Source organism: Pezoporus wallicus, unplaced genomic scaffold (genome assembly GCF_028554395.1).
Source record: "Pezoporus wallicus isolate ANWC-B61680 ecotype Strahan unplaced genomic scaffold, APGP_CSIRO_Pwel_v1 contig_3365, whole genome shotgun sequence".
NCBI classification, from domain to species: domain Eukaryota; kingdom Metazoa; phylum Chordata; class Aves; order Psittaciformes; family Psittacidae; genus Pezoporus; species Pezoporus wallicus.
Window position 1 is genome coordinate 5,496,634 of NW_026640883.1, and position 22,221 is coordinate 5,518,854.

The 22,221-nt window shown below is 42.4% G+C and overlaps 1 protein-coding gene across 35 annotated transcripts in view; it reads left to right on the plus strand.

Annotated features, from left to right (window-relative positions):
- TCF7L2 (transcription factor 7 like 2) overlaps positions 1 to 21,266 on the plus strand; it is a 175,675-nt gene extending 154,409 nt beyond the window's left edge. For 4 of the 35 annotated variants that reach the window (XM_057421127.1, XM_057421135.1, XM_057421126.1 and 1 more), the window contains 8 exons: positions 631 to 717; positions 6,750 to 6,890; positions 7,721 to 7,880; positions 8,593 to 8,700; positions 13,370 to 13,418; positions 13,968 to 14,018; positions 15,207 to 15,279; positions 20,810 to 21,266. In XM_057421127.1, the coding sequence (XP_057277110.1) occupies positions 631 to 717; positions 6,750 to 6,890; positions 7,721 to 7,880; positions 8,593 to 8,700; positions 13,370 to 13,418; positions 13,968 to 14,018; positions 15,207 to 15,279; positions 20,810 to 21,239 (1,099 nt within the window). In that variant the 3' untranslated portion in view covers positions 21,240 to 21,266. Of the gene's footprint in view, positions 1 to 630; positions 718 to 6,749; positions 6,891 to 7,720; positions 7,881 to 8,592; positions 8,701 to 13,369; positions 13,423 to 13,967; positions 14,019 to 15,206; positions 15,284 to 15,822; positions 15,896 to 16,765; positions 16,795 to 20,809 lie in introns of those variants that run through there. The other 31 variants (XM_057421137.1, XM_057421129.1, XM_057421128.1 and 28 more) reach the window with 25 other exon arrangements.
- The last annotated feature ends 955 nt before the right edge of the window (positions 21,267 to 22,221 follow it).

Sequence of the window (22,221 nt, forward strand, 5' to 3'; positions counted from 1 at the left end):
GGATGCTGTTTTGCATGTTGCTGTATTTTTTAATTATTGTAATGAGGTGTGATTGTCTATTGGTTACCCACAATACTTCTTGGGGACTCTCCCCCGGTAACTCTTGTCAACACTTGTTAATCTGACAAAAGGCTACAAATTAAGCTCTGTTAATTTAATGTTTTCTCACCGAGATCTAAATACCGAAAGAGGCCCAAAGCGCAACTGAAGTCCTTTGATTCACTGTACTTTATTTTGGTATAAATTTACATTCATTATTGTTTTCCTTTGGATGTGTAGCCCTCAATTAGTGTGATGGCTCCATTAAAGCAAGCGAGACTTCGCCTTTAATTATTACAACAAAACACCTAGTTTCAGCTTGGGGAGAGGGTCTCTATTGACATAAGCAGAGGTTATAAAATTTAATTAGCCATTCCTATCAGATTTATGGCATTCAAATTGTTCTGTGTTTCTTTCCTTTGATCCTTGCTGTACAATCCCCAAGATTTTTGTTCTGATCAAATGAGAATAAAGCTTACTGTGCGCAGAGAAGTTTTTTGTTGTGTGGTTGTTTTTTTTTTTTTTAAAAAAATTTAAAAAAAACCCACCTTTTCTTCTTTCTCTCATTCTCTTTCCCTTCCTTTTTGCCAGGCAAGGTCAGCCAGTGTACCCAATCACGACGGGGGGTTTCCGCCACCCTTACCCAACAGCTCTGACCGTCAATGCTTCCATGTCAAGGTGAGTTCAAATACTGAGGTCCTGAATCGAGAGCAACTGTAACTCCTCCTGCCGCCCTCTCTAGAGGAGGGCATTTCATCTAGGAAGTGTGTTTCTGAAAGCACTTCAGTTAAACAGTCATCCTTAGTTCTTTGGTGGGGTGGAGAAGAAGAGGATGAGGGGTACCTTCCCGTTAGAGGAGAAGAGGGTGTCCTAGTGCTGTCATTGGGCTTTAACAGCTTGTTTTTGAGGGAGAGGTGGCGGGCTGGAAGCTGTCTTTAAAGCCAAACCAGGTGAAAAAGCAGGGAGAATGAGATGTTGACAAAGCAGGAGGGGAAGTTGTGATACCTTTTGCTTTCTCAGTGGCTATCACCCAGAGCCATGCTCTGTGTGCAAGAGAGGAGTCTCTGGAGGCAGGAGGGCTGCTCTTCAAGCAGAGTTGGGAGGAAGGTTATTGCGCTATGTTTTCCCCCTGCCAAAGCTGCAAACACTGATAGTCAACATAAAAGGGCCTGCCTGACCCTCTAAAGCTTTAGAAGTATATATTTCTCCCCCTCCCTACCTCCAATTAATTCCATCTAATTTTCCAGGGGCTGCTAGTTTTATTTACAAACTGGTTGGCAGCACTATGTTTAAGTAATCACTAATTGCTCCTAATGATAGTTTTATTCTCTGTTCATCTGATTTTCAGCCTGGTTAATTAAATCGGTGGAATTTTAGACTTTCCTGATGGGCTGAAACAGCTAATCCATTTTGATGATGGCACATAATTAAATTAGCATGCATTACATAGCAAGGTTCCATGTCTCTTCCCTGCTCTGTCCCTTCCTCTCCATCTCTGCAGTTTAATATGTGGTGGTTGGTGTATAGAAGATTTAAGGAGGAGAAGATTGGGGGGGCGGTTGAGGAGAAACACACCTCATTGAGAAATGGAAACCTGTAACTAGAGCTCCTGAGTGAATAGGGAGGGAAATAGGGTGTTGTGTGTTTTAGATAAGTAGAGTAAAAGAAAAAGGTTAAAATTTTACCGTGTTGTTTCAGCAAATAGACAACTGGAAAATCAACTTAAAATTAGTAGACCCAGCATGGGGGAGAAAAAATCCTGGGTTGGGGAGAGAGCTGCAAATTTAAACAATAGTCCCCTCCCTCCACTGAATCTTTTTTAATATCTATAAAAGACTGGCTGGCATGGTGTGAGGCAAAGTAGAGCTTGATTTAGTTTAATTATTATTAGAGAGGCTAGTCATTTGAGGGAGGGGGGAGATGTGGGAGGGGGAAGGCTATATTCCCTAGATAGGCTTTATGAAAGGTATCTAGTTAAAAAGAGTACACAGCAAATTAAATACATTATTGTGGTAATGGGACGACAGAAGTAGAGGTCTATTATACTTATGGCAGTTATAGGAAATGTAGGCTCCTTGCCCTGTTCTAGCACAGCCTTTGATATTCATTCCATTCAGCAGCAGGGCCAGGACTTCTCAGAATTAAGTGATGGGTCATTATACTTTAAACACCATGGAGAAGCCTAGATTGGCAATTAAACAGCACTTGCTGACACTCGCTTGTGCCACCCTGTGACCCCCTTTAGATTGAGTTGTTGGAGCTCGGGGCCCTCAGCCTGCTAAATTGGTAGCAGGCACTTCTCCTGACGAGGGCTGGCTCTGAAATCTGCCGGCTTCAAAGGGAGCAAGATCATGTATAAACCATAATGTGGGTGCACCGTGGCTCAAAAAATAAGGCAGGAATAGATGAAATGTTACAAGTGCAAGGGGAAAATGAGAGAATAATGACAAATCTAATGCAACTCAAAGCAGAATTGTTGCACAGAAAAATGCATCCCACTGCTTGTGCATAAAATCAAGGCAGGCAGATGACATCCAGTTAACAGAAACATGTCAACAGTGAAGTAAAGTGAGAGTGAGTAAGAGAGAAGCCCCTGAGACAGCCAGGAACAAAAAATTAGTTGTCCTTAACAAGTTAAGACTCATCATTATATTCTGGCTTGGAGCCATAAAAGGAGACAGTGGAGTATAATGAGCTGCTTAGAATTTTTAGGGTGTTTATTGCAATTCATGGAATACCAGTCTAGAGAAAAAAAATACGTGGGGATGTCTTAGGCAAAAGTGAGGGGTGTACATATACACACACAGCCTTTGTTTTTGTCTCTGACATAAGCCCATACGTGCACACATGCTCAGGCGCACACGCAGAGCGATGAATAGATTTAAGATGGTTATCCTTTGTTTCAGCCCAGAAACTTCTCTCCTGGTTTCCCATACATGGGAACACCCTCTGGGCAGACCGTGCTCTGATACATGGCTTGATGCATGTTTTCTCATGCCTTCCATATCAGCTGGAGTGCCTGAGCTCAGCCATGGGACAGCCCTTGCCCCCAGTAGCCAGTGTAGTTGGGAGATGGGGCTGGCGTGCCCAGGGATGCCCGTGCTTGCCTGCAGACATGCCCTTCATGGCTGGCCTCTGGCCCCTGCAGGGCTCCAGTACAGGCCTTGAGGTTGCCGTGTTGGCTCTGCCCAGACACTGAAGCCAGAGAATCCACCTTTTTCCAGAGCATTCCTTTAAAAGCAGTTCCTGTCTTTTCCTGCTTTATGGTATAGACCTTTGGAGCATGTAACGCTTCCCAGCCCTGAATGTTCCCTAAGCTTAGTAATTACAGTTCATTAGTTAGAGTGTGCTTATGAATAGTTTATAGAAGGTTAATGGGTGACTAATAGTGATTTTCATAAATGGTTTAGACTATTAAGGTAGTGTCTTCAGGTTGTTTTAACCATTTACAGCTCTTTTCTCTGCTGGTAGCATTGCCACTTACTTTGTATGCGTGTGACATGCTTAAAACATCTCTTGATCCTTCATTACCACTCTATAATATGCCCTTAGTGTAAATTGAGACAGGGTTAACTGACTGATGGGCAAACAGTGGACCCACTATGAAAAAACAACTGCTGTGAGAGGAAATCAGGAAATAATTTAGCAGAATTGCACCAAACACTGCACAGCAGTTAAGTGGTGGCAGTGGAAAATACCTTCTGTAATTGAAATTTCAGGGGAAATTCACTTTTGCTGAATGTAATTACTGAAGTTGGAGTGCAGCCAGGAACTTAAAAATTAACACTCTTCCCCCACTTGTACTGCTGTGTGAGTGGGTGTCTTGTGGAAATAAGTAGGTATTCAGAGTTCAGGCTGAGCCGTCATCCAGCCTGCTGAAGTCCATGGGACTGTGAGAGCAACGCTGGGTTCTGGAGCATGCTTTTAAAGTCCCAAACGTACGAAGGGCTGTGTAAGTCCAATAGGCAGCCTTGGAGGGAGAGAGATTTATTGTGAAGTAATGAATGGTTATTGGTAATGGACATACAACTTCCTTGGGGGAACTGCCACCCCGAAAATAACCACTGAGCTGCAGTTGCCTGTTGATGAAGGCTGCCATGTCTGTGAAATGTAGAGCTTGGAGGGTAAAATCCCAGCCCAGGTGAAGTCAGTGGAGGCTTCTCCATCCTCCAGGCTTTGACACAACGCATACACATGGAGGAGGCTTCTCTTTCTCCACTGCCCTTCCTCCCCGTCTGCTCACTCTCTAATGTGCAAGTATTTACTTTCTTTCTCCTAGATGGTAATTGGGAAAAAGGCTTTTTCCCCATAACTAGGGAAGGTCAGAAACTTAGCAGACACCATCTTTTGTCCTCATTAACTCCAGCTGTAATCAGTCTTTTGTGAGCCCTTCTGCAGTGATGAGTCTGGTCTTCCTCAGGTCCATTCTCACACCCTTTCTGTCCTTGTGCTGCCACCGCTCTCAGCTCTTCTTCTTTGCTTGTATGTGCCCACTGCCCTTCGCACTGTGTCCTAATGCCAAACAAAAGCAGCTCTTCCTTCCTCCTCTCTGAAGGTAGGCTTTTCATCTCCATCTTCATCCTTCAGTATGTCGTCACTGGCTCTCATTCGAGTTTGAACCCTAGACAGCCCCAGCAACTAGTCCTCTCTTGATCGCTGTGTCTTGCCAAGGGTAGACAGTCATTTGATAGGATATGTGTCAACTTGTTATCACTGTACTTATGCTACTTTAGGTTTATTTTTGCCCGTGTTTATAAGTTGTTTCATTTCTAAAAAGCTCTTACTATCAGTTTTTGTTTGCGTTGTACTGTGGCTGAAGGCCCCATGCACTATGTGAACAAACTTTCAAGTATGTTCAATCCAAATATATACACACAAAAATAAAGACAAGGAGAACAGAAGGAAACCGGTACAAAGGCCCAGTTTAAGTGTTGCTGATGGTGAGGCAGTTCTGTGGCACAAGTGAGACTTCCTTGTAGCCTTGCCAGTCTTCTGTTATGACCTGACCGCGAATCAGAGCATTTCCCCAAATGTGCATTTCTCTCCCAGCTACTTTTGTCAGAGTGGGGAAGGCATTATGATAATCCACTTGGAGATGTGTGTCTGTGAGTCTTTAACAGATGTAGGAATGGTCATTTTGCCCATTCTTTTTCCTTGCCATCACACCCTCCTCCTTTCCTTCTCTCCATGCTTTTGTTTGTGAGGAGCTGCAGATCTCCACCGTTTGAACAATTTCACATTCTCCCTGTCAATCCCTGCTCTTCCCACCACTGCCTTCAAAGACAAAATACTTCTGTCTAATGATCCTGAGTTACACCAGCTGATAGACAAAGGTCCTCAGAGCTCATAGTGGACAGTACCTCCTGTTCATGAAAGTCTTTCTGTGTCATCTTGTGAATGGAGGGAATGTCTGGGTAGTTGGGGTGGGGGGGTGTTAAACTCAGTAATGGAACTTGTAAGATGGGGGAGGGAAAATAAATCCCATTATATTTGTGATACTTGTACACAGTCTAATTGTCAATGGTATATCATTCCATTTAAAATCCTATTTGATAGAAAAAAATCATTGTATATTGATGATAGAAGAAAGCATTCTTTATCTCATTGCATGTTCCATATTATTGGGGTATTTTATTTGAACTGGGATGAGAGTAGGGATTTGCAATGATAAAAACCTTGTTTTTTGCCAGATCACTTTAGTTTTGGAATTTTGGGGAGGTTATTTCCGAGCCAAAATTTTAGGCTAGATCCCATACCTGGGAGAACTGTTGACTTCAATGGGCTTTTTTTAAGGAGAAGGCAGTCAGTCATAGTGTGCTTGCTTTATTCACTGCAAAACCTTTCTGAAACTGTTAAGAAATAATGATAAGAAGTCAGTGCTGCTTTTGAGAAGTTTGTTCATTTAAGTTAAAAAGTAAAAAGTCTGAATGATTGTGCCATGTTTTGTTATGGCCCCAACCGAGCAATTAGATTCATGTAGAAGGATTGCACATCCTTTTGAATCCAGTTGCAGGACTGAGGCCTGTCCATGTATGTGGCCATAAACCATAGAGCTGACAACATTTTTTCTCTTTAGAAAGGCTAGACTGTTATTTTGCATGAATTTAAATCTTCCTAGGTTACCTAATGGGTCAAAATTGGCTTGATTCCACAATCTTCCCACCTTCTGTTAAAGCAATGTGGCTCACAGATTTAGTAGACACAAATAAATATTTTCTTTGGCTCCATCAACAAAACATATCTAATGAGGCATCTGTAAGGACTGTCAAAAATGCATCTAGATTGTGTTGGCATTAATGTATTATTTTGCTGTCAGTATGCAATAAAAGATGTCATCCCAAATTCACAGCATGATTCAGAGCTATAAAACTTGATTCTGTGGTTGCCACAGATGATTTCTTAGCAAAGAAACGGACTGGTGGATTTCATTGCAGGTAGCTGCAATTCCACTTTCATCCAAGTTCATCCAGTTGAATTTGCCTTTTGTTAAAGATGTTAGAAAGCATGATGTCTCATGTCAGTAATGATAATGAAGGGGAAGATTGGCTTTAATGACGTTAGAAGAGTCATTATGTTTAATTTATTGCTAATTAATGCTGCCAGCTCTCATATGCTTTGTCTAGCTGTCATGTGCTTGTTATATGCCTTTTTTTTAATGTGTGTACACATCCCTCCCCATTCATTCATTTTTATTCTGACGATTTACACAGCTTTCTCTCCTCTAGGTTTCCTCCACACATGGTCCCGCCACACCATAGTTTACACACAACTGGAATCCCTCATCCGGCCATAGTCACACCAACAGTCAAACAGGAATCTTCCCAGAGCGACGTCGGCTCACTCCACAGCTCGTAAGTTGTTGCTTCTTATGGCTTCTTTTTAGAACACCCAAAGCATCGCTTGTGCATGTATAGCTTTTAGAAAAGCTTGGATTTATGGGAATGTTTTTGCTCTAAAATAATTTTAAGTTGATTTTTTCTCCTCTGTTCTGATTGATTTGAATGTGGTTTAACTGCCAAAATGTGTCAAAATAATGGTTAACAGCCTGTCAGTGACGTAGACAGTAGTTACTCATTTCACCCATTCAGATGAGGAAATGGAGTTTTCTTGATCAAGATTTAAGCTTCTTGACCGGTTTCCCTGTTACTCATTGCCTGGTTTGAAGCTTTGAGATACCAGATACACAACAGGAGACAATAGAGCATAAATGGCTTGTTCAAAGCCGCAGAGAGCACCGGTATCAAGTTGAGGTTTGAACTGAGGAAAGTTCTGGTCTACCTCTGCCTCTAGTGCTCCTGGTGCTTGTTGCCTTCTGTTTCATGGAGGAAGCAGAAAGCATTTGGGCTCCCATTGATGATGGAATGTAATTATTTCCTCGGCCATCATACTCAATCACCAGCCCTCCCCATGAATCCATTTTCCTGAGTGCCCATGTCCTTCCAAGGTTCTTGTAGGGGCTGAAAGGTTTTTTATTGATACTGCCTAAACATAAGATGGGCTTTCTTATAATTCTCTTAAAACTGTTCTCATCCAGCAGCCAGGGTGAAGGCTCCAGAGATACTTCTAGTCCTTCTCCTAGGACTTCTGTGGATTAATGCTAGAGATATTGAGGGGATTAATTCTATAAATTCACAAGGTTTCTCACTGTAAGGTTTCTGTCTGTTGTATCTTTACCCTTCAGAAAACATCAGGACTCCAAAAAAGAAGAAGAGAAAAAGAAGCCACACATAAAGAAACCTCTTAATGCATTTATGTTGTATATGAAGGAAATGAGAGCAAAAGTTGTAGCAGAATGCACATTGAAAGAGAGCGCAGCCATCAACCAAATCCTTGGTCGAAGGGTAGGTAACGAGGGAGAAGTACAAGCAGGGTTCAAAACTCAGTAGGATTCACACCTGAATCCCTGCGATTTCCTGATATTTCAATAACGGATAGGGAAGTTACTAAAGACGTTGGTTTGGGGTGTTTTTGCAGACACTTAATGCTAGTGGGCATCATTCATGGGCAAGAGAGGGAGTTAATAGCAGTGATTTTTCAATATTATTTCCATGACCTGTAGATGGAAAAATCTCAGGTTTTTATTTTGTCCTAAAACAGAACATTAAATGGGGAAGGAAAAAGCCTTTGGGTACAGTACCAGTGTCAGCACCTGTGAGGGGCAGAAGAGAAGAGGGGCTGCCGGTGGGAAAAGGATGGGGAGACCTCCTTTAAATCTGTAGGTGAGCTCTGGCTCAGGACAAATGGTTCAGCTTCTGGAGCCTCTCCCCTGCTCTTTTTGTTTGGTTTTCTTAATTCATGTAGGTCATCAGGAGACAAAGGGGCTGAGTGAGTAAAAGATTAGTTGTGACTTAGTTACCTGGATTTATAATCTGGAGTTAGAAATAGAAGATGAATGTCAGCATGTCAGATCATCAGGTTTCGTGTCTTCTTTTTCATGGAAATCAACTCTAGCTGAATTTATATAAAAATGATGTATTCTGCTGTTAACACACTTAAAAAAAAACAAACAAACACTTGTGCTTTTTATTTTGTCTTCTCTTTTCTTCACCTCAGTGGCACGCGTTATCCAGAGAAGAGCAAGCGAAATACTATGAACTAGCAAGAAAGGAACGACAGCTTCATATGCAGCTGTACCCGGGCTGGTCCGCACGGGATAACTATGTAGGTTCCTATGTAGGTGGAAATTGTTTTAGTAGTAGAGCTTGTAGAAATGTAGGTGTGACCTGCTGAATTACGACCACACATTGCACACAAGCGCTACTTGGAAAGCGTGCCTTGGGATCCCAATCTGGTAACAACAACGAATGCTTCCCTCTGTGATGCTAAAAGTGGTGGGGATAATTCCCAGCCCTCCGCTTGGAAAAAGCTTCCTGGTTGGGACTAGTAAAAGGTTAGAATTGGGGCATGACAGTAGAGCTCTGTGAAGAAACTCTTGCCTTCACTTTTACCAGCACCTGGAAATGCTGTTTGACTTGTTGGTCTTTTTAAATTTCATGTTTTGGTGAATCAGAATTCCCCTAGTATGGCTCCTCTCCTTTCCTCCAAAAAAAGATGAATAATTAGTGTCTTGCGCTTATCTGTGTGAGAGTATAGTGGAAAGTGGAAGAATGACTTATCCTAGCTTCAGAGAAGGACTGGCTAAACCAAAAGCGTGACTCGTTTGAAAGTCTTACTCTCAAGTGGGGTTAAATGAATTATTCCATGCTCTACTGTTGTATATTTTGGTTTTGTTCTGCTTTTTCATGGCCATGTTATCTTCCTCCCCTGCCTGCATTTTTGAAGAAATGTTTTGGAGTTTGTGATCAGTTTGTGGAGTGGGTTTAAGATTGATTGCCCACACTCCTCCTTTCAGAAAGCCTCTTTTGTAGCTAAAAGTGGTAGAATTTTCTGCTTCTTAAAACATAAGGCCAGTGTTGTAACCACTTACTGGTAGTGTATAACCCCGTCTTCCATGAAGAGTAAGTTGTCCAGCTGTAGTGTTTGCAAGCCTAAACCAGTAAATTCTTGACAGAATTGGGAGCTCTGAACCCTCTTTAACAGGATTCTATCAGCATCTTTATAATTTTCTTAAATAAGAATTACCCAAAACTATCAAGATCTTTAATTCTGGAATGCACTCTGCTCCCTGCCTTGCAAGCAGACTTCCTTGAAGGTTTGGGGCCCAGCAGCTCTAAGATTGATGTCAGTTACACATACTGTTTTTGTTGAAATCTGCCTTTTCCATCATCGTCAGCATCACTATTTATTTTACTGTAAATATCCCATTTTGTCATGAATCACAAAAGTGTTGTATATAGCAACATTTACTGTGATGTGAATCTGGGCTTTTGCATGTATGGATAGGAAGAATCCAGTTCAGAGTGTGCAGCAAAGCCTAGAGCAGCAGCAGCACTGTGCTGTTACAGAGGTGGAGAATACACTTGCTCACTCATTTAGTGATATGTACTTACAGACATATTTTCAAACCTTGTGCCCTTTCTTGATCATCTTTTCTTTCCATTGGGCTCTGCCTGCCTCCTTTGTTCGCCTTTGCAGGTTTAGCTCCTTAGGGAAGGCCTCGTTAAGCCCAATGAGGCACTGCTCCTGCTTAAACACATCTTCCCTTTCTTTTTAGCATAGCCTGTCCTGAGACTTAGACCACAGGCTTGAGGTAGTTCCTTGACACTGAGTAGTATCATCTTCTTGGGTGTTCAAAAGGGAGTATAGGCTCAACTGAGTTTTCAGGAATGCTCATTCTGCGCAGTGACTCTGCCACTGACAGATGGGCATGTACAAAGCCTTCAGTGTTTAGGACCTTTTACTTTTGTCCTCACCGTGTGAGCACTGAGAAACTCTTTCTTCTCAAGCTAAAAAGGACAAGATGAGAAAGCTGGCGCTTTCCCAGCGGCTTGATGCTGTACCCCCAAGTGACCTTCAGGGGGAACCTTACTGCCTGAGGAGAGCAGGCTACCTTTGCATCACACGGTTGCATCATCCACAGGATTTATTTATGTCTCTTCTCCTGGTCCATCCAGAGCTCTCAGAGCTCCCCTCAGCATTTTGTAGGGTCTTGAGCCCTTCACACATCTAGCAGGGGAGCAACTCTGGACTGCTTGAAGTGGTTAAATTGTTAGGCACATCACATCAGGCCCGAGGATCAGGCCAGCTGTAGCCCAGGTCTTCAGAAACAGGAGCAGTGCATTCCAGAAACACAGCTTTCAGGCTGCTCTTAAATCAGAGAAGAGGATTCAGGGAATCTCTGATGGCTTGGCTGGTGTCACATTTGCTCTTCCTGAGGTCTGATATAAGACGTTAAGTTCTGGACTCAGAGTATGTCAGGGTCTAGTCACCTTCCCTGTCACTTGTCCAGAAAATCAGTACCAAAGAACTGGGCAATCCTGTCAAATCCATGTTGGTTTGGCTCTTTAGAGGGAGCTGCCAAACAGTTATCCACTATTTACATCCACACTTATTTGCAGCCTAAGAATTTGTGTAGTACCGTGACAGAAAGTGTTACAGACCATGTGCTCTAGTGTGAGAAGGACAATCTGAGCTGTCTTCTGCAGAGCACTTGAAAAACTGCTGCCATAGTTCTCATAGTCTGTGTATTAATTTAGATATATAAACAAATATGTCCTTGTAGTACAGAAATTGAACAAGTAAGCCAGGTGGTTAGGTGATTCTTCTCTGTCTTTCCTTTGCAAAGGGTGTACAAGAGATTAGTGGGACCTCTGTCAGTTCTTTGTTAGGAACATTTTCCAGAGCTTGTGTTGAAAAGGAACCAGAAATTTCTGGTCCCTGGCTGACTGACATTCCTGTATATCAGCCATTTTTAACAGATTGCTCCCTAAAGGGGTTATAGCACTTTAATACCTGGCTTGAAGAGTTTGTAAAGGGCAGGTGACTCCTGACCTCTCTGCTGGCTGACCCTTGTGTGAAGAAGTTCTGAGGTCTCAAACTGAAATAGTCCTTTAATTCCCAAATGTACTGCAAAGATTAAGCAAAGATTTGCCACAGATGCAGTCCGTTCATTATACAAGTTGCCTCCTTGAGAGTAAATAAAAATCAGGTTTGTGGTCCTGAGGCAATTGTCTGGTTTTGGTTACGTTGTTGTAAAGCTGGAAAAAAATCCCTGACTTTCAGAGTTACTGTCAATCTAAATCAGTATAGATGGAGCAGTGTCTGAGCCTCTTGTATCTTTGTTATAAGTGGACTTAAGGGTAGCATGGTTTCTGTTTTATTCTTGGGGGGTTCTAGGAGTAATGCTTGTCTGGCTTGTCTGCCTGTCACGTTAGACTGACAGCTGCTGTAGCAATTGGCTCAGGGTGACAACTTTCCGTAACAGCAAAAATTACCTCAGAGGAGTTGAAAATGATTTCTCAGCAGCATCCAGGCTACAGGATTAAGCTTTTTCCATCACCAGAAGGCTGTTGCGAGCAAGACTATACTTGTTGCAGCCCGGACAGCCGGGTGGCAGTTTACAAACCCGAGCAACCAAGGGGGAAACGAGTACAGAAGCCCCATGCCAGAAAGCTGGCTTTTGGGGAGGAAAAATACAACAACAACAAATCTAAATCCAACATTCACATTGGATGTGCCAAGCTGAAGCCCATCTTAACCATTTAGCTGGAAGCCAGACCAACCTACTGAGAAAAAATGTTCTCCAAGTGGGAGAGCCTCTTGGCTTCCCCACAGATAGGTCCAACCCTTCAAAAGCGACGTGAGATTCCTTCTTCTAAGACCTGTTTTTCCCCTCTTCACCACCAGGGACTGCTGGTCTGGTGTCCTTTCATCAACATCTCTTCCTACTGCATCTTCAAAAGCCAGGATCTCTTGTGCTGCTCACAGTTGACATTGCTGGCCCAAAAGTCATTGCTTTTAGCGTCTGTGGAGCTGTGAAAATGAACTTACTCTGTCCCCTGCGCTGGCCTTTTTGTACTGCTCTGCTAACCCTGTAGCTCAGTTTCCTTAGAAAATAGCTTTTCCCTTTTTAGCTATGCTTGATACTTTATAACTCTTCTCTTGGAAAACAGTGGTTGGTTTCCAGTGAAGTCAGGCTCCTGCTCCTGGTTGTCCTCTCCCACACTGCTAGAGGGAAAAGGAGGAAAGGCCTTTCTGCCTCCGGTCAGAGACCCTGAATAACAGCATCATTTTGTGGGGGGGCAGTATTTGGGAAAGGGACACAGTTTATCAAAATACTGCTAGTTATTTTCTTTGTTATAGAGGAAAATATGGGAAGGGTCTTAGTTATTTCTGGATTTTTTTCTTGTCCTGGCTTTGCTTCCTATGTTGTCAGTGCACTTAAAAACCTGCAGGTTAGGATTTGCTCATTCCTGTGGCTTCCTCCTCCACTTTAACAGTTGGGTTTGGGTGCTGAGGAGCTCCAGGGACGCAGTCTGACCTCACTCATGCACTCTTCCCACTTCAGTCTCCCTTTTTTCCCCCTCCGTGCCCTGTTACAACGTGACCATGAATGATTTTAGAAACTTCAGAGCCAGGAGCATACAAGTATCAAATGCTTTTGTCTTTGTGAAGATCCTATCTCAAAAGAAGCATCTTGCAAGTTGTTTTACCCCCTGTTGCTTAGGGCTTTGGTGGTTTTTAGGGTTGGGGGGGCTGAAGCAAGGATGTTTGAAAAGTCAAAGGGTGGGCAAGTAGAGTGATCTCCAGGGCACAGCATCCCCTTAGGGTCTCCCAAGCCTCCCTGCACTGAGAGCGAACCAGCGCTGCGCTTCAGTGTCCTCCCCATGGAGCTTCACTCACCAGTCGCAGCCCCATCACTTGGTGCTGTCTTGCAATCACGTGTTTTGGGGGTATTTTAATCCTTCTCGTTTGTGTGTGTTTCCTGCAGGGAAAGAAGAAGAAGAGGAAAAGGGATAAGCAGCCAGGAGAGACCAATGGTAAGTAAAAATAAGTCTTAAATCTCTTGCTTAGTGGAAGTGTGGTAATCCTGGTGTGATGCTCCTAGGTACGGGGGAGGTGGGTACAAGTCTCCTGGCCTCACGGGGAGCTGGTCCCTATACTAGACAGCCTTTTTTTTTTAATGCACTCTTAATTATTTACATGTTATTGCCCTTCTAAAACTAGTAACCAAAGCCACTGCATGTAAGAGCCTCTTGTGACGTTAGCTGAATTCGTACCTAGTAATTGCAAAGCCTGTAACTGCAGAGCCGTAGTTGTAATGCCTATGCCACCGTTGATAAAGTTGTCCGCTTCTTTTGCACATGTGTGTGCGTGTACGTATGTATGTGTTTGATATTAATTTGGGCTGTACTTGTATGTCCTGATGCATGCCTTACAGTGGTAAATCGCACCCATTTTAAATTAAGGAGGTTTGCCGTTCTCTATAGGAAATTAGAAATACTGCATAGGCAATCTCATAGTCAATTTTGAAGAAGCCCTGACTTAGTTTTTTTGAAGCCTTTGTATAATTTGTTCTTTTTTTTCAGAACACAGCGAATGTTTCCTAAATCCTTGCCTTTCACTTCCTCCGATTACAGGTGCTAACGTCATTTTGAGTCATTTAAAATAGTTTATAAACTGCTCTTTTAATTTTTTTCCTGCCATTATAGATCTTAACATTAAACACGTATGACATTAAGAGAAAGTACCATCCACACGTTTCGATAGTATTTATTATCTATATATCTTGGTATCTATTATATGTTTGATAGTATTTTTTAATTTTGTTTATTTTTTTTGTTTTGTAACAATTGCTATTAAAACAGTAATACAGTAAAAATAACGCAAGAGTTGTACTAACTGTGCAAATTGAATATGCAGTATTTCTTTAAAGAGACTGATAAAGAATGGAAGCAAGTCAGTAATGAACCTCCTTAATCTAATGGCATTTTTCATGGCTCCCACTAAGTCTTCTCACATTAGCATGCATATGCATTTTTTTATTATTATTTTAGTTTTGGATTACTTTTTTTTGTTTTCTTTATTTTATTTCCCTTTCTGCTCAAGCCTTTTCATTGCAATTCACCAGCTGTACTAACTCAGCACCTTGCCATGCTTCACGTTTTATTTTCTGGCTGATACTAACCCGCTCATTCCGCAATCTGCTTATTCTTATCCATTCTTTTCAACACAAATTAATCAAAACAAATAAATTGAATGTTATTCCAAAAGCTGCATTATCCCAGGAGATATAATTTCCTTTTTTTTTCTTTTTTCTTTTTTTTTTTCTTTTTTTTTCTCTTATTTTGTATCTGAGTTGAAGAAAAAAGCATGTTCAGGATCTAACTTCCATACTCAGCTTCTTTTCTTCCTTTTTCCCCCTCTCAAAAAAAAAAAAGTGAATAAAAAAATCCCCAACCCAAAGAAATCTTGCCTGAAATATCCTGCTAGACCAGCCACAATGACTTTCCTCTAGCTGCTCTTTTAAAAGGGAAGGAAACAGTCCTTTATAAAGGGATACTGCAGCTTTAATTGCAACAGCTAATCTCAAGAGTTGAATAAAAATGTGATTATCACTTTTTTTTAACTTTTAAATCAAGTCAATATTTTGCAATTAATAACGAGGACATTGATTTTTATTCCCTTTTTTATTTTTATTTTTCCTTATTTTTATCTTTCTCTTTTTTCTCCCCTTTTCTCTCCTCCTCTCTCTCTCTCCCCCCCTCTCCCCTTTTCTTTTTTTTCCTCTCTTTCCTTCTCTGCTCGCTTTTCTTGAACTCATTCAGACCTGAGCGCTCCTAAGAAATGCCGAGCGCGCTTTGGCCTTGATCAACAGAATAACTGGTGCGGCCCCTGCAGGTGTGTATAGTTTTCCCAGACTCGCTATGGCTGATTTGCAGCTGGTTTATTTGGTACTTTCCCCTTTTTTTTCCTGCCTTGTTGCTTTGTAGCTCTGTGTTGTGATCTAGAAGACACAAGGGAGTGGGACACTGCCATGAGTTATCGTCTCTGAAAGGGTTTTGCTTCTTTTTTTGTCGTTGTTGGTTGTTTTATTTGCCTTCCTCTTTGCTGCTGCTAGCCAAAAACCCACTGTAAAACAGCATCAGCCTTAAGCCCATATGCTCTTCAAGCCTCCACCCGAGGACAGTCGCTCCCAAAGCCCTTAATCACACAGCATTGAGTGCAGTGCCGGCACCGGACTGTGTCGGAGATCTCTGTTTTTGTTTTCTTTTGGCTCATTGTGAAAGTCCTGTTTTCTTTCCTGCCCTTGGTATGAGGGGAGATTACCAAATAAAACTGAGGTGATTGCAAGCTAAACGTAGCTGTAGCTAAGATGACGCAGACCAAATGAGCTCTATCCACCATTGTGTTGTATTTTTTGTGTTTACCTTATGCTAACAGATGCAAATACTCCAAAGAAGTGTCGGGCATTGTTCGGGCTTGACCGACAGAGTTTATGGTGCAAACCATGCAGGTATAATACTACCCACTAGGCCTTTGGGGAAATAAAAGCAATCTGTCCTCTTAGTGCATTTGTGTGATCTTATTTTTTTAATCTTTTTTCCCCACTCCCCACCTTTCTCTTTCCCACAGCATCAATTGCTAATAATCTTTGATCTTTGGAATTCCTTGCTAATTTAATGCCATTTTCTCTCTTTTCTTTACCAATAACCTCTCCCTGGTGGTAGAACTGGGAACAAGAAAACTTGAAGTCCTTAAAGCTGGCAGGTTTTTTTGGCTTTTTAATTACATTTTTTTTTTTCCAGATTGTCAGCAAAATGAATGTTTAGCTGGACATCTGTGTTTTGTCTTTCATTTGGGTCTATGTCTGCTGCCTCCAAAGGCTTTTTAATAAGGTTCTGGGATCTGCAGCACTAGTATTTTTCTCATGATTAGAGATGTAAAAGCCAGTGTTTACAGCTTATATTATACTAATCTTTTTGGGTTTGTTAAATGCAAAATTCAATAGCTACCTGTAGGCTTCTGTGCCTCAATAAGATTTATGTAGATACCATTTTTTAAAATGATCTGATGTCCTTTTTTTTTCCAATTCCAAAAATCCATTTTTTCCTAAATTTTATCCCAACAAGTGAGCTGTAAACGCCTGAGCTCTAGACAAAACTAATTGCAACTTTAGTAGGACAGTTTCCAGCATTAAAAGGAGATGAAAGACATCAGAGAGCCCAAATTCCAACAGCCCATGTTCTACTGGAGTTTAATTCCATGTATAATTCAGTATGTACTTCTTTCTTGGTGGAGGGATACCGAGTAGTTCTTTTCTCATTCCTTTTTCCTTATATGATCGCATTTGGTTAAATTTGTTGTTTCTTTGTTCTGATACAAGCAGTCTTTGAATTTGGAATATTATGATGGTAGGTATTTCAACCCAAACCACACTCTGTATGTAGTGATTCCTCTCCCACATTTTCCCCTCTTACTCATGCCAGTCCCGTGTGCTCCATCTCATTTAGAATGTAGATCAGACGTCCATCGTATTTTGTGTATGCACGCAGTCTTGTTTGTGCTTAGTGTCGAGCAGAACACGGATCAGGGGTGGTGTTTGTGTGTCAAAATGCAGATAAGGCACCAGACATGTCTTCAACAGATTGTATATTGTCCCATTAGAGACATGCTAGTACTGGGTGTTGGTGTCGTAGGCATCAGTACCAGGATGTATGTTAAAAAGTTTTGAAAACAGCAGTTTCTTAAAGCTTAAAGCAAGAAGGGTTTCAGTTCAGAAGAGCTGGGTAGCCACTTCCCTGTATCAGGAGGCTCAAGTCTCATGATAGCCAACGTTTCACATCTTGTGTTTAGTTGGGCTTTATTCTGTGGTTAGTTCACTACACACTATCAGCAGATATTTGTGTAGTCTAGAGATAGAGCATTTGAAGCATGTCAGGCTCTGTATGCCAAGTACAGAACCGGGGTCACATCATGTTTGTGTTGCTTTATCTTTCCCTAGCTGCTTAAGTAAACAGCATACTTTTAAAACTACATTTTATCAGCAAGGGGACTTTTCTTCAGTCTGTATAATGCTTAGGTTACGTGTGAAGCATAAGCCCTCTCTTAACTTTCACCAGATTTGGTCAGAAATCTTTGCAGCGCATCGGAGATTACTTCAGTGTTGCAGCTGATGGCTTTATGCTTACTGATATAGTCAGCTGCTTTTCTTTTTGTTTTGTTCTTAAATGCATGTAGACATTTTATCACTAGGTATTAAGAGCATTTCTCTCCTAGTTCTGGTCCTAACCATTATAACTTTGCATTTGCTAGCATGGTAGCATTTAGTAGCCCATCTTAGGTAGGTGCTAAAGATGTACAGTGTGCTGACACAGTAGAAACTGTGACATCTTTGCTCACAGCAACTAGATACACCATTGTCATCCTCTGTGGCTTTCACTCATGGCAATTGCAGTGTTACAGGTTTCCTGATGCTCTCCTGGAGCTAGTTTCAAGGGCAGCATCAGTGGGGTCGGGTCTGTTGCTGTTTGCTGGGCTGAGGTAGCAGTTGATGCTTTCAGAGCAATGCACAAGTGAATAATCCTTACTAGTGCTTGAGGAGGATATGCAGGTTTTTTTATTCCCACTTTTAGGAGAGCAAAACCGAGGCACAGGTAGCTCCTGGGGTGCTTACTTATTCCCCTTTGCCAGAGCTACATGGTGTTGTTCACTTCTGGTAAAATTTGGCTTTCAGGGTCTGGGATTTTACCTCTGCCTTCTGTCCCACCTAACCCTTGCACGCACATTACCACAGGTAACACACGGTGGGAATGGCACAGGCTGGAGAAATGTCCCCCTCCTTGAGCCATCCTGATTTAAGCAATGGCTTTCCAGATTAAAAGTGGCCACACTACTAAAGAGTTTAATATTCCGCAGAAGCAGAGGAAGCAATTTGCTTGCTTAATCTCAGTCAAAGGAAAACTACTTCAGGTAGCAGACCAGCGGGTTTAGTTTTAGAAAGGTTGTTTTAGCTCTACAGTCGGAAAGTCAGGTAGATGAGGTTTAAGCCTGCTTTGCCATGGGAACTCTTCCTTTCAGGCCACAGAATTTTAAATAGTATTAAAAAGAAATACCTATTTTGAATTTTTGGCAAACTGGATTCAAACTGCCTCCAGTGAAGAAATTATAACTGCCTTGTAGGTAGAGAGCAATCCAGTTGCATGGCTTCTGGACCACCATCAATGCTGCAGGCAGAGAGTGGGTCTCTGCTTGCAGATTATTTTAATGTTGGTTTGGGGTGGGAGCCCTGCAGTGAAAACCCACCTTTCCACACAGGTATTATGGGTGAGCTTTGTGAAGCATCACTGCTCTGCTTTGCCACTAGAGCTGTGCAGACATGACCTGTGGCCCTGGTAGCTTTGCACAGCTGAATCTAGGAAGTGGGGAAAAAGAGCAGCAGAACTGTCCTTAAGCCAAGAGCCAGAGGCTTCCCATTATTTGTTAATGGTAGAAGAATTAACAGGTTCTGTTTTGAGCCCACCAAATTAATTTTTTCTGTCTTTTAACGTTGCTCTACTAAAGCATGGTTTACAGCCTTTACTTGCTGTCTTCTATCTTTCTTCCTTTCTTTCATCTTAACATTTAAGTTGCATGGTTGTCTTTTAGTTTTTGGCATGTATTGATCTGCAGGCTAACGTGGTTAAAACTCTAATAGCCCTAACCCCTTACCTTGCCATCTGGAACGTGGAGCAGAGCCTGAGTCTCTGGAGAAAGGGATGTCACAGCACTGGTCCCTCACTGAAGGTGGTAGAAGGATGGGGTGCCGGGGTTGCTGTTCCCTTCCTGGCTATGGGAGATGATCTCTTTTAACTCCAGGATCAAGCTGGTTAGATCTCCCTTGCAGTCAAGAAGCATCTATCCCTATTGCCTAGGCAACAGAACTTGGTTTAACCCAAGTCAAATGAAGTTACCCTGCATGGGGGAGAACGTTAACAACCAGCAGTGGAGCTGGGGCACCTATGTGAGCAGGGAATGTCACCCGGCGACATTCAGCTGTTGTGCTATGCTTGGGCGCTTCCTTGGATGAAGCTGCTGAGCCTAGGGCAAGGTATCCACTGGAGGGGAAGAGCAACCTACTCCTTCACATTGGTGGCTTTGTGCAGCTTACCTGAGCATCCAAAGGTTTTGTGGCAGAGCTGCTGTAGACAGACTTTGTGATACACACTGGGCTGTGTGACAGCGGTTCAGCACTTCCCTTGGGAGGTGTGCTTGTGAATAGGAGGGCTGGAGAGCCATCATTATTAGGGTCAAGGTAGCCACTGAACATCGTTCTGCCAGATGCTGTGGTTGTTTGCCTCATTATTTCTGTCCTGCTGCTAGAATTGTCTTGCATATACTTGGCAAGAGAGGTGGTGTGAAACTGTCATCTGTTTTCATTGCTCCTTTACATTATTAAGTGGACAGAGGGAGGAGAAAAGATCTCTGTCGGGTCACTTACTGATTTGAAGATGAGCGGCTCTTGTGAGACTCTCATATTCCCTGGTGTGAAATAAGCTCCATGTTGCTCCTCACCTTTGTACCTGTTGTTGTGCTCTTTACCTACTGAAACTGGGTCCCACTCTGGAGTTACATGGATGGCCTCTCAGAGGAAAATCCCCAAAATGCAGACGAGCAGCTTCCCAAATCTACCACTCTCCCTTAAAACAAAAAGTAAAACTGAGTCGATTTAAAGCCACAACCTGCAGGCCATACAACCAGTTATTCTTGTTATTTTGGATCATACTCTGTTTATCCTGTCCTTTTCCTGGATATTTTTCCTTCTGTTTGCTTTGTTTGTTCGTTTTGTTTTTATTTCCCCTCTCTCTTGTTCTCCCTATTATATATCCCTCCTGTCTGACTCTGACATTTTGGATTTGGTGTGGTTCTTAACAGAAAACAGTGATCAGTAGTTTGCAGCCGTCCTTGCCTCCCAAGGGCAGTGCATCGTAGGAGACAACAGATGACCTAGGTGTAGAGATAGCCCCGTTGAGTTGGACAGCGTTATGGGACACCTTGAGATACCATCAACTATCCAGAGCTTTGATTTTATAAGGATTAAATTACTGTCTTTTTTTCCTGGAGGACAGTCCAGTTTGTAGATTAGCACAGTGGGCTCCAAAACCATTTTACCTGCTTTTCTGATGATTAAAATAACTGAGGAGATGAGGCGGCCTGAAGAGGAGGGGAACGAAGAGACAATTGGTGAATCCTTTCCAAATCTGTTAGCCGAGGGGGGGTTTCCGAGTGGGCTCAGTGCTGAGGACACCCCACCAGACCCCCAGGACGGCGCGTGGGGCCAGGGTGCCGCCTGCGCAGAGCCCAGAGTAGCTAATGAATGGCTCTTTGTAGATTACTGTCTCCATCAGCGTCTCTGCCCTTTATTCACAGAGAACTCTCTCCCTGTTTCTAGGAGAAAAAAAAAGTGCGTTCGCTACATACAAGGTGAAGGCAGCTGCGTCAGCCCACCCTCTTCAGATGGAAGCTTACTAGACTCTCCTCCGTCCTCCCCTGCCATGCTCGCCTCCCCCTCCAGAGACTCGAAACCACAGACTGAACAAACGCAACCCCTCTCGCTCTCATTGAAGCCCGACCCGCTGGCGCACTTGGTCATGATGCCGCCGCCATCCTCGCTCGTCCTCACCGAGAGCGCTGCGAGCAAGCCCGGCGCCCTGCCTGCTGCCAGCTGCCCCAACGGGGCCCTGGACCACCCGCCGGCCGCCCTCCCGCCGGCCGCCGCCGCATCCCTAGCACAGCCCTCAACGTCCTCCTTGCATTCCCACAGCTCGCTGGCAGGGACACAGCCCCAGCCGCTCTCCCTCGTAACCAAGTCCTTAGAATAGCTTTAGCCTCGTTAGCCCTTTTGATTTCCTTTTTTTTTTTTTTTTTTTTGGGGGGGGGGGGGGGTTGAATTCTGTTGGGATTCGGGATTTTTTTTTTTCCTTTATTCTGTTTTTTTTTTCTCCTCCTTCTCCTCGTCGTCGTCCGCTGTTCGTCGTCGTCTCTTGGTTTCGTTTTTAATTCGTGCCATGTGGCTACATTAGTTGATGTTTTATCGAGTTCATTGGTCAATATTTGACCCATTCTTATTTCGATTTCTCCTTTTTAAATATGTAGATGAGAAAAGCCTCATGATTCTGCCAAAATTTTTATCAACAGCTGTTTAAAGTCTTTGTAGCGTTTAAAAAAAATATATATATACATAATTGTTATGTAGTTCCAATAGCTTAGTTTTAAAGACTGATTTTAAAAATGACAAAAAGAGAAAAAAAAAAAAAAGAAAAAGAAGCAATTTTGAAGCAGCCCTTGCCGGAGGCATTGGTTCTTTATTATTTGTATTAAATACGAGCTTGCGAACCAATCATTTTACATCTGGTTTTTAAACCTTTAAGGGCACAATGAATGCAGTGCCGCTACTACTTCTTTTTTTTTTTTTTCATTGTTCTCCTTCCTCGTGTGAAACAAACCTTTATTGTGATGTTACTTGTTCTTGTTTAAATGTACAGAAACAAAGGGTTAAAGAAAAAAAAAACGTGTTAATATACCTTGTTCCATGGTGTTGTTCTTTTTGGGGGAGGGAACGCTACTCAACACTTAAAAGTATCACAACGCTATTGGACCAGTAGTATTTATTGCTTTAGAAATTGCTTGTTGTATCTGTATGTTGTCCCTTTTTAAATGGGTTTGGTTTTTTTTTTCCTCTTTGATTTTTCTTGAAACATTGTATAAAGGTTTTTTGTTCCATTTTGGTTTTGCCCTTAGTGTAAGCATCTTATATATAACAACTCATTTGTACAAGGTTTTTAAGTTTATATATAAATGTGT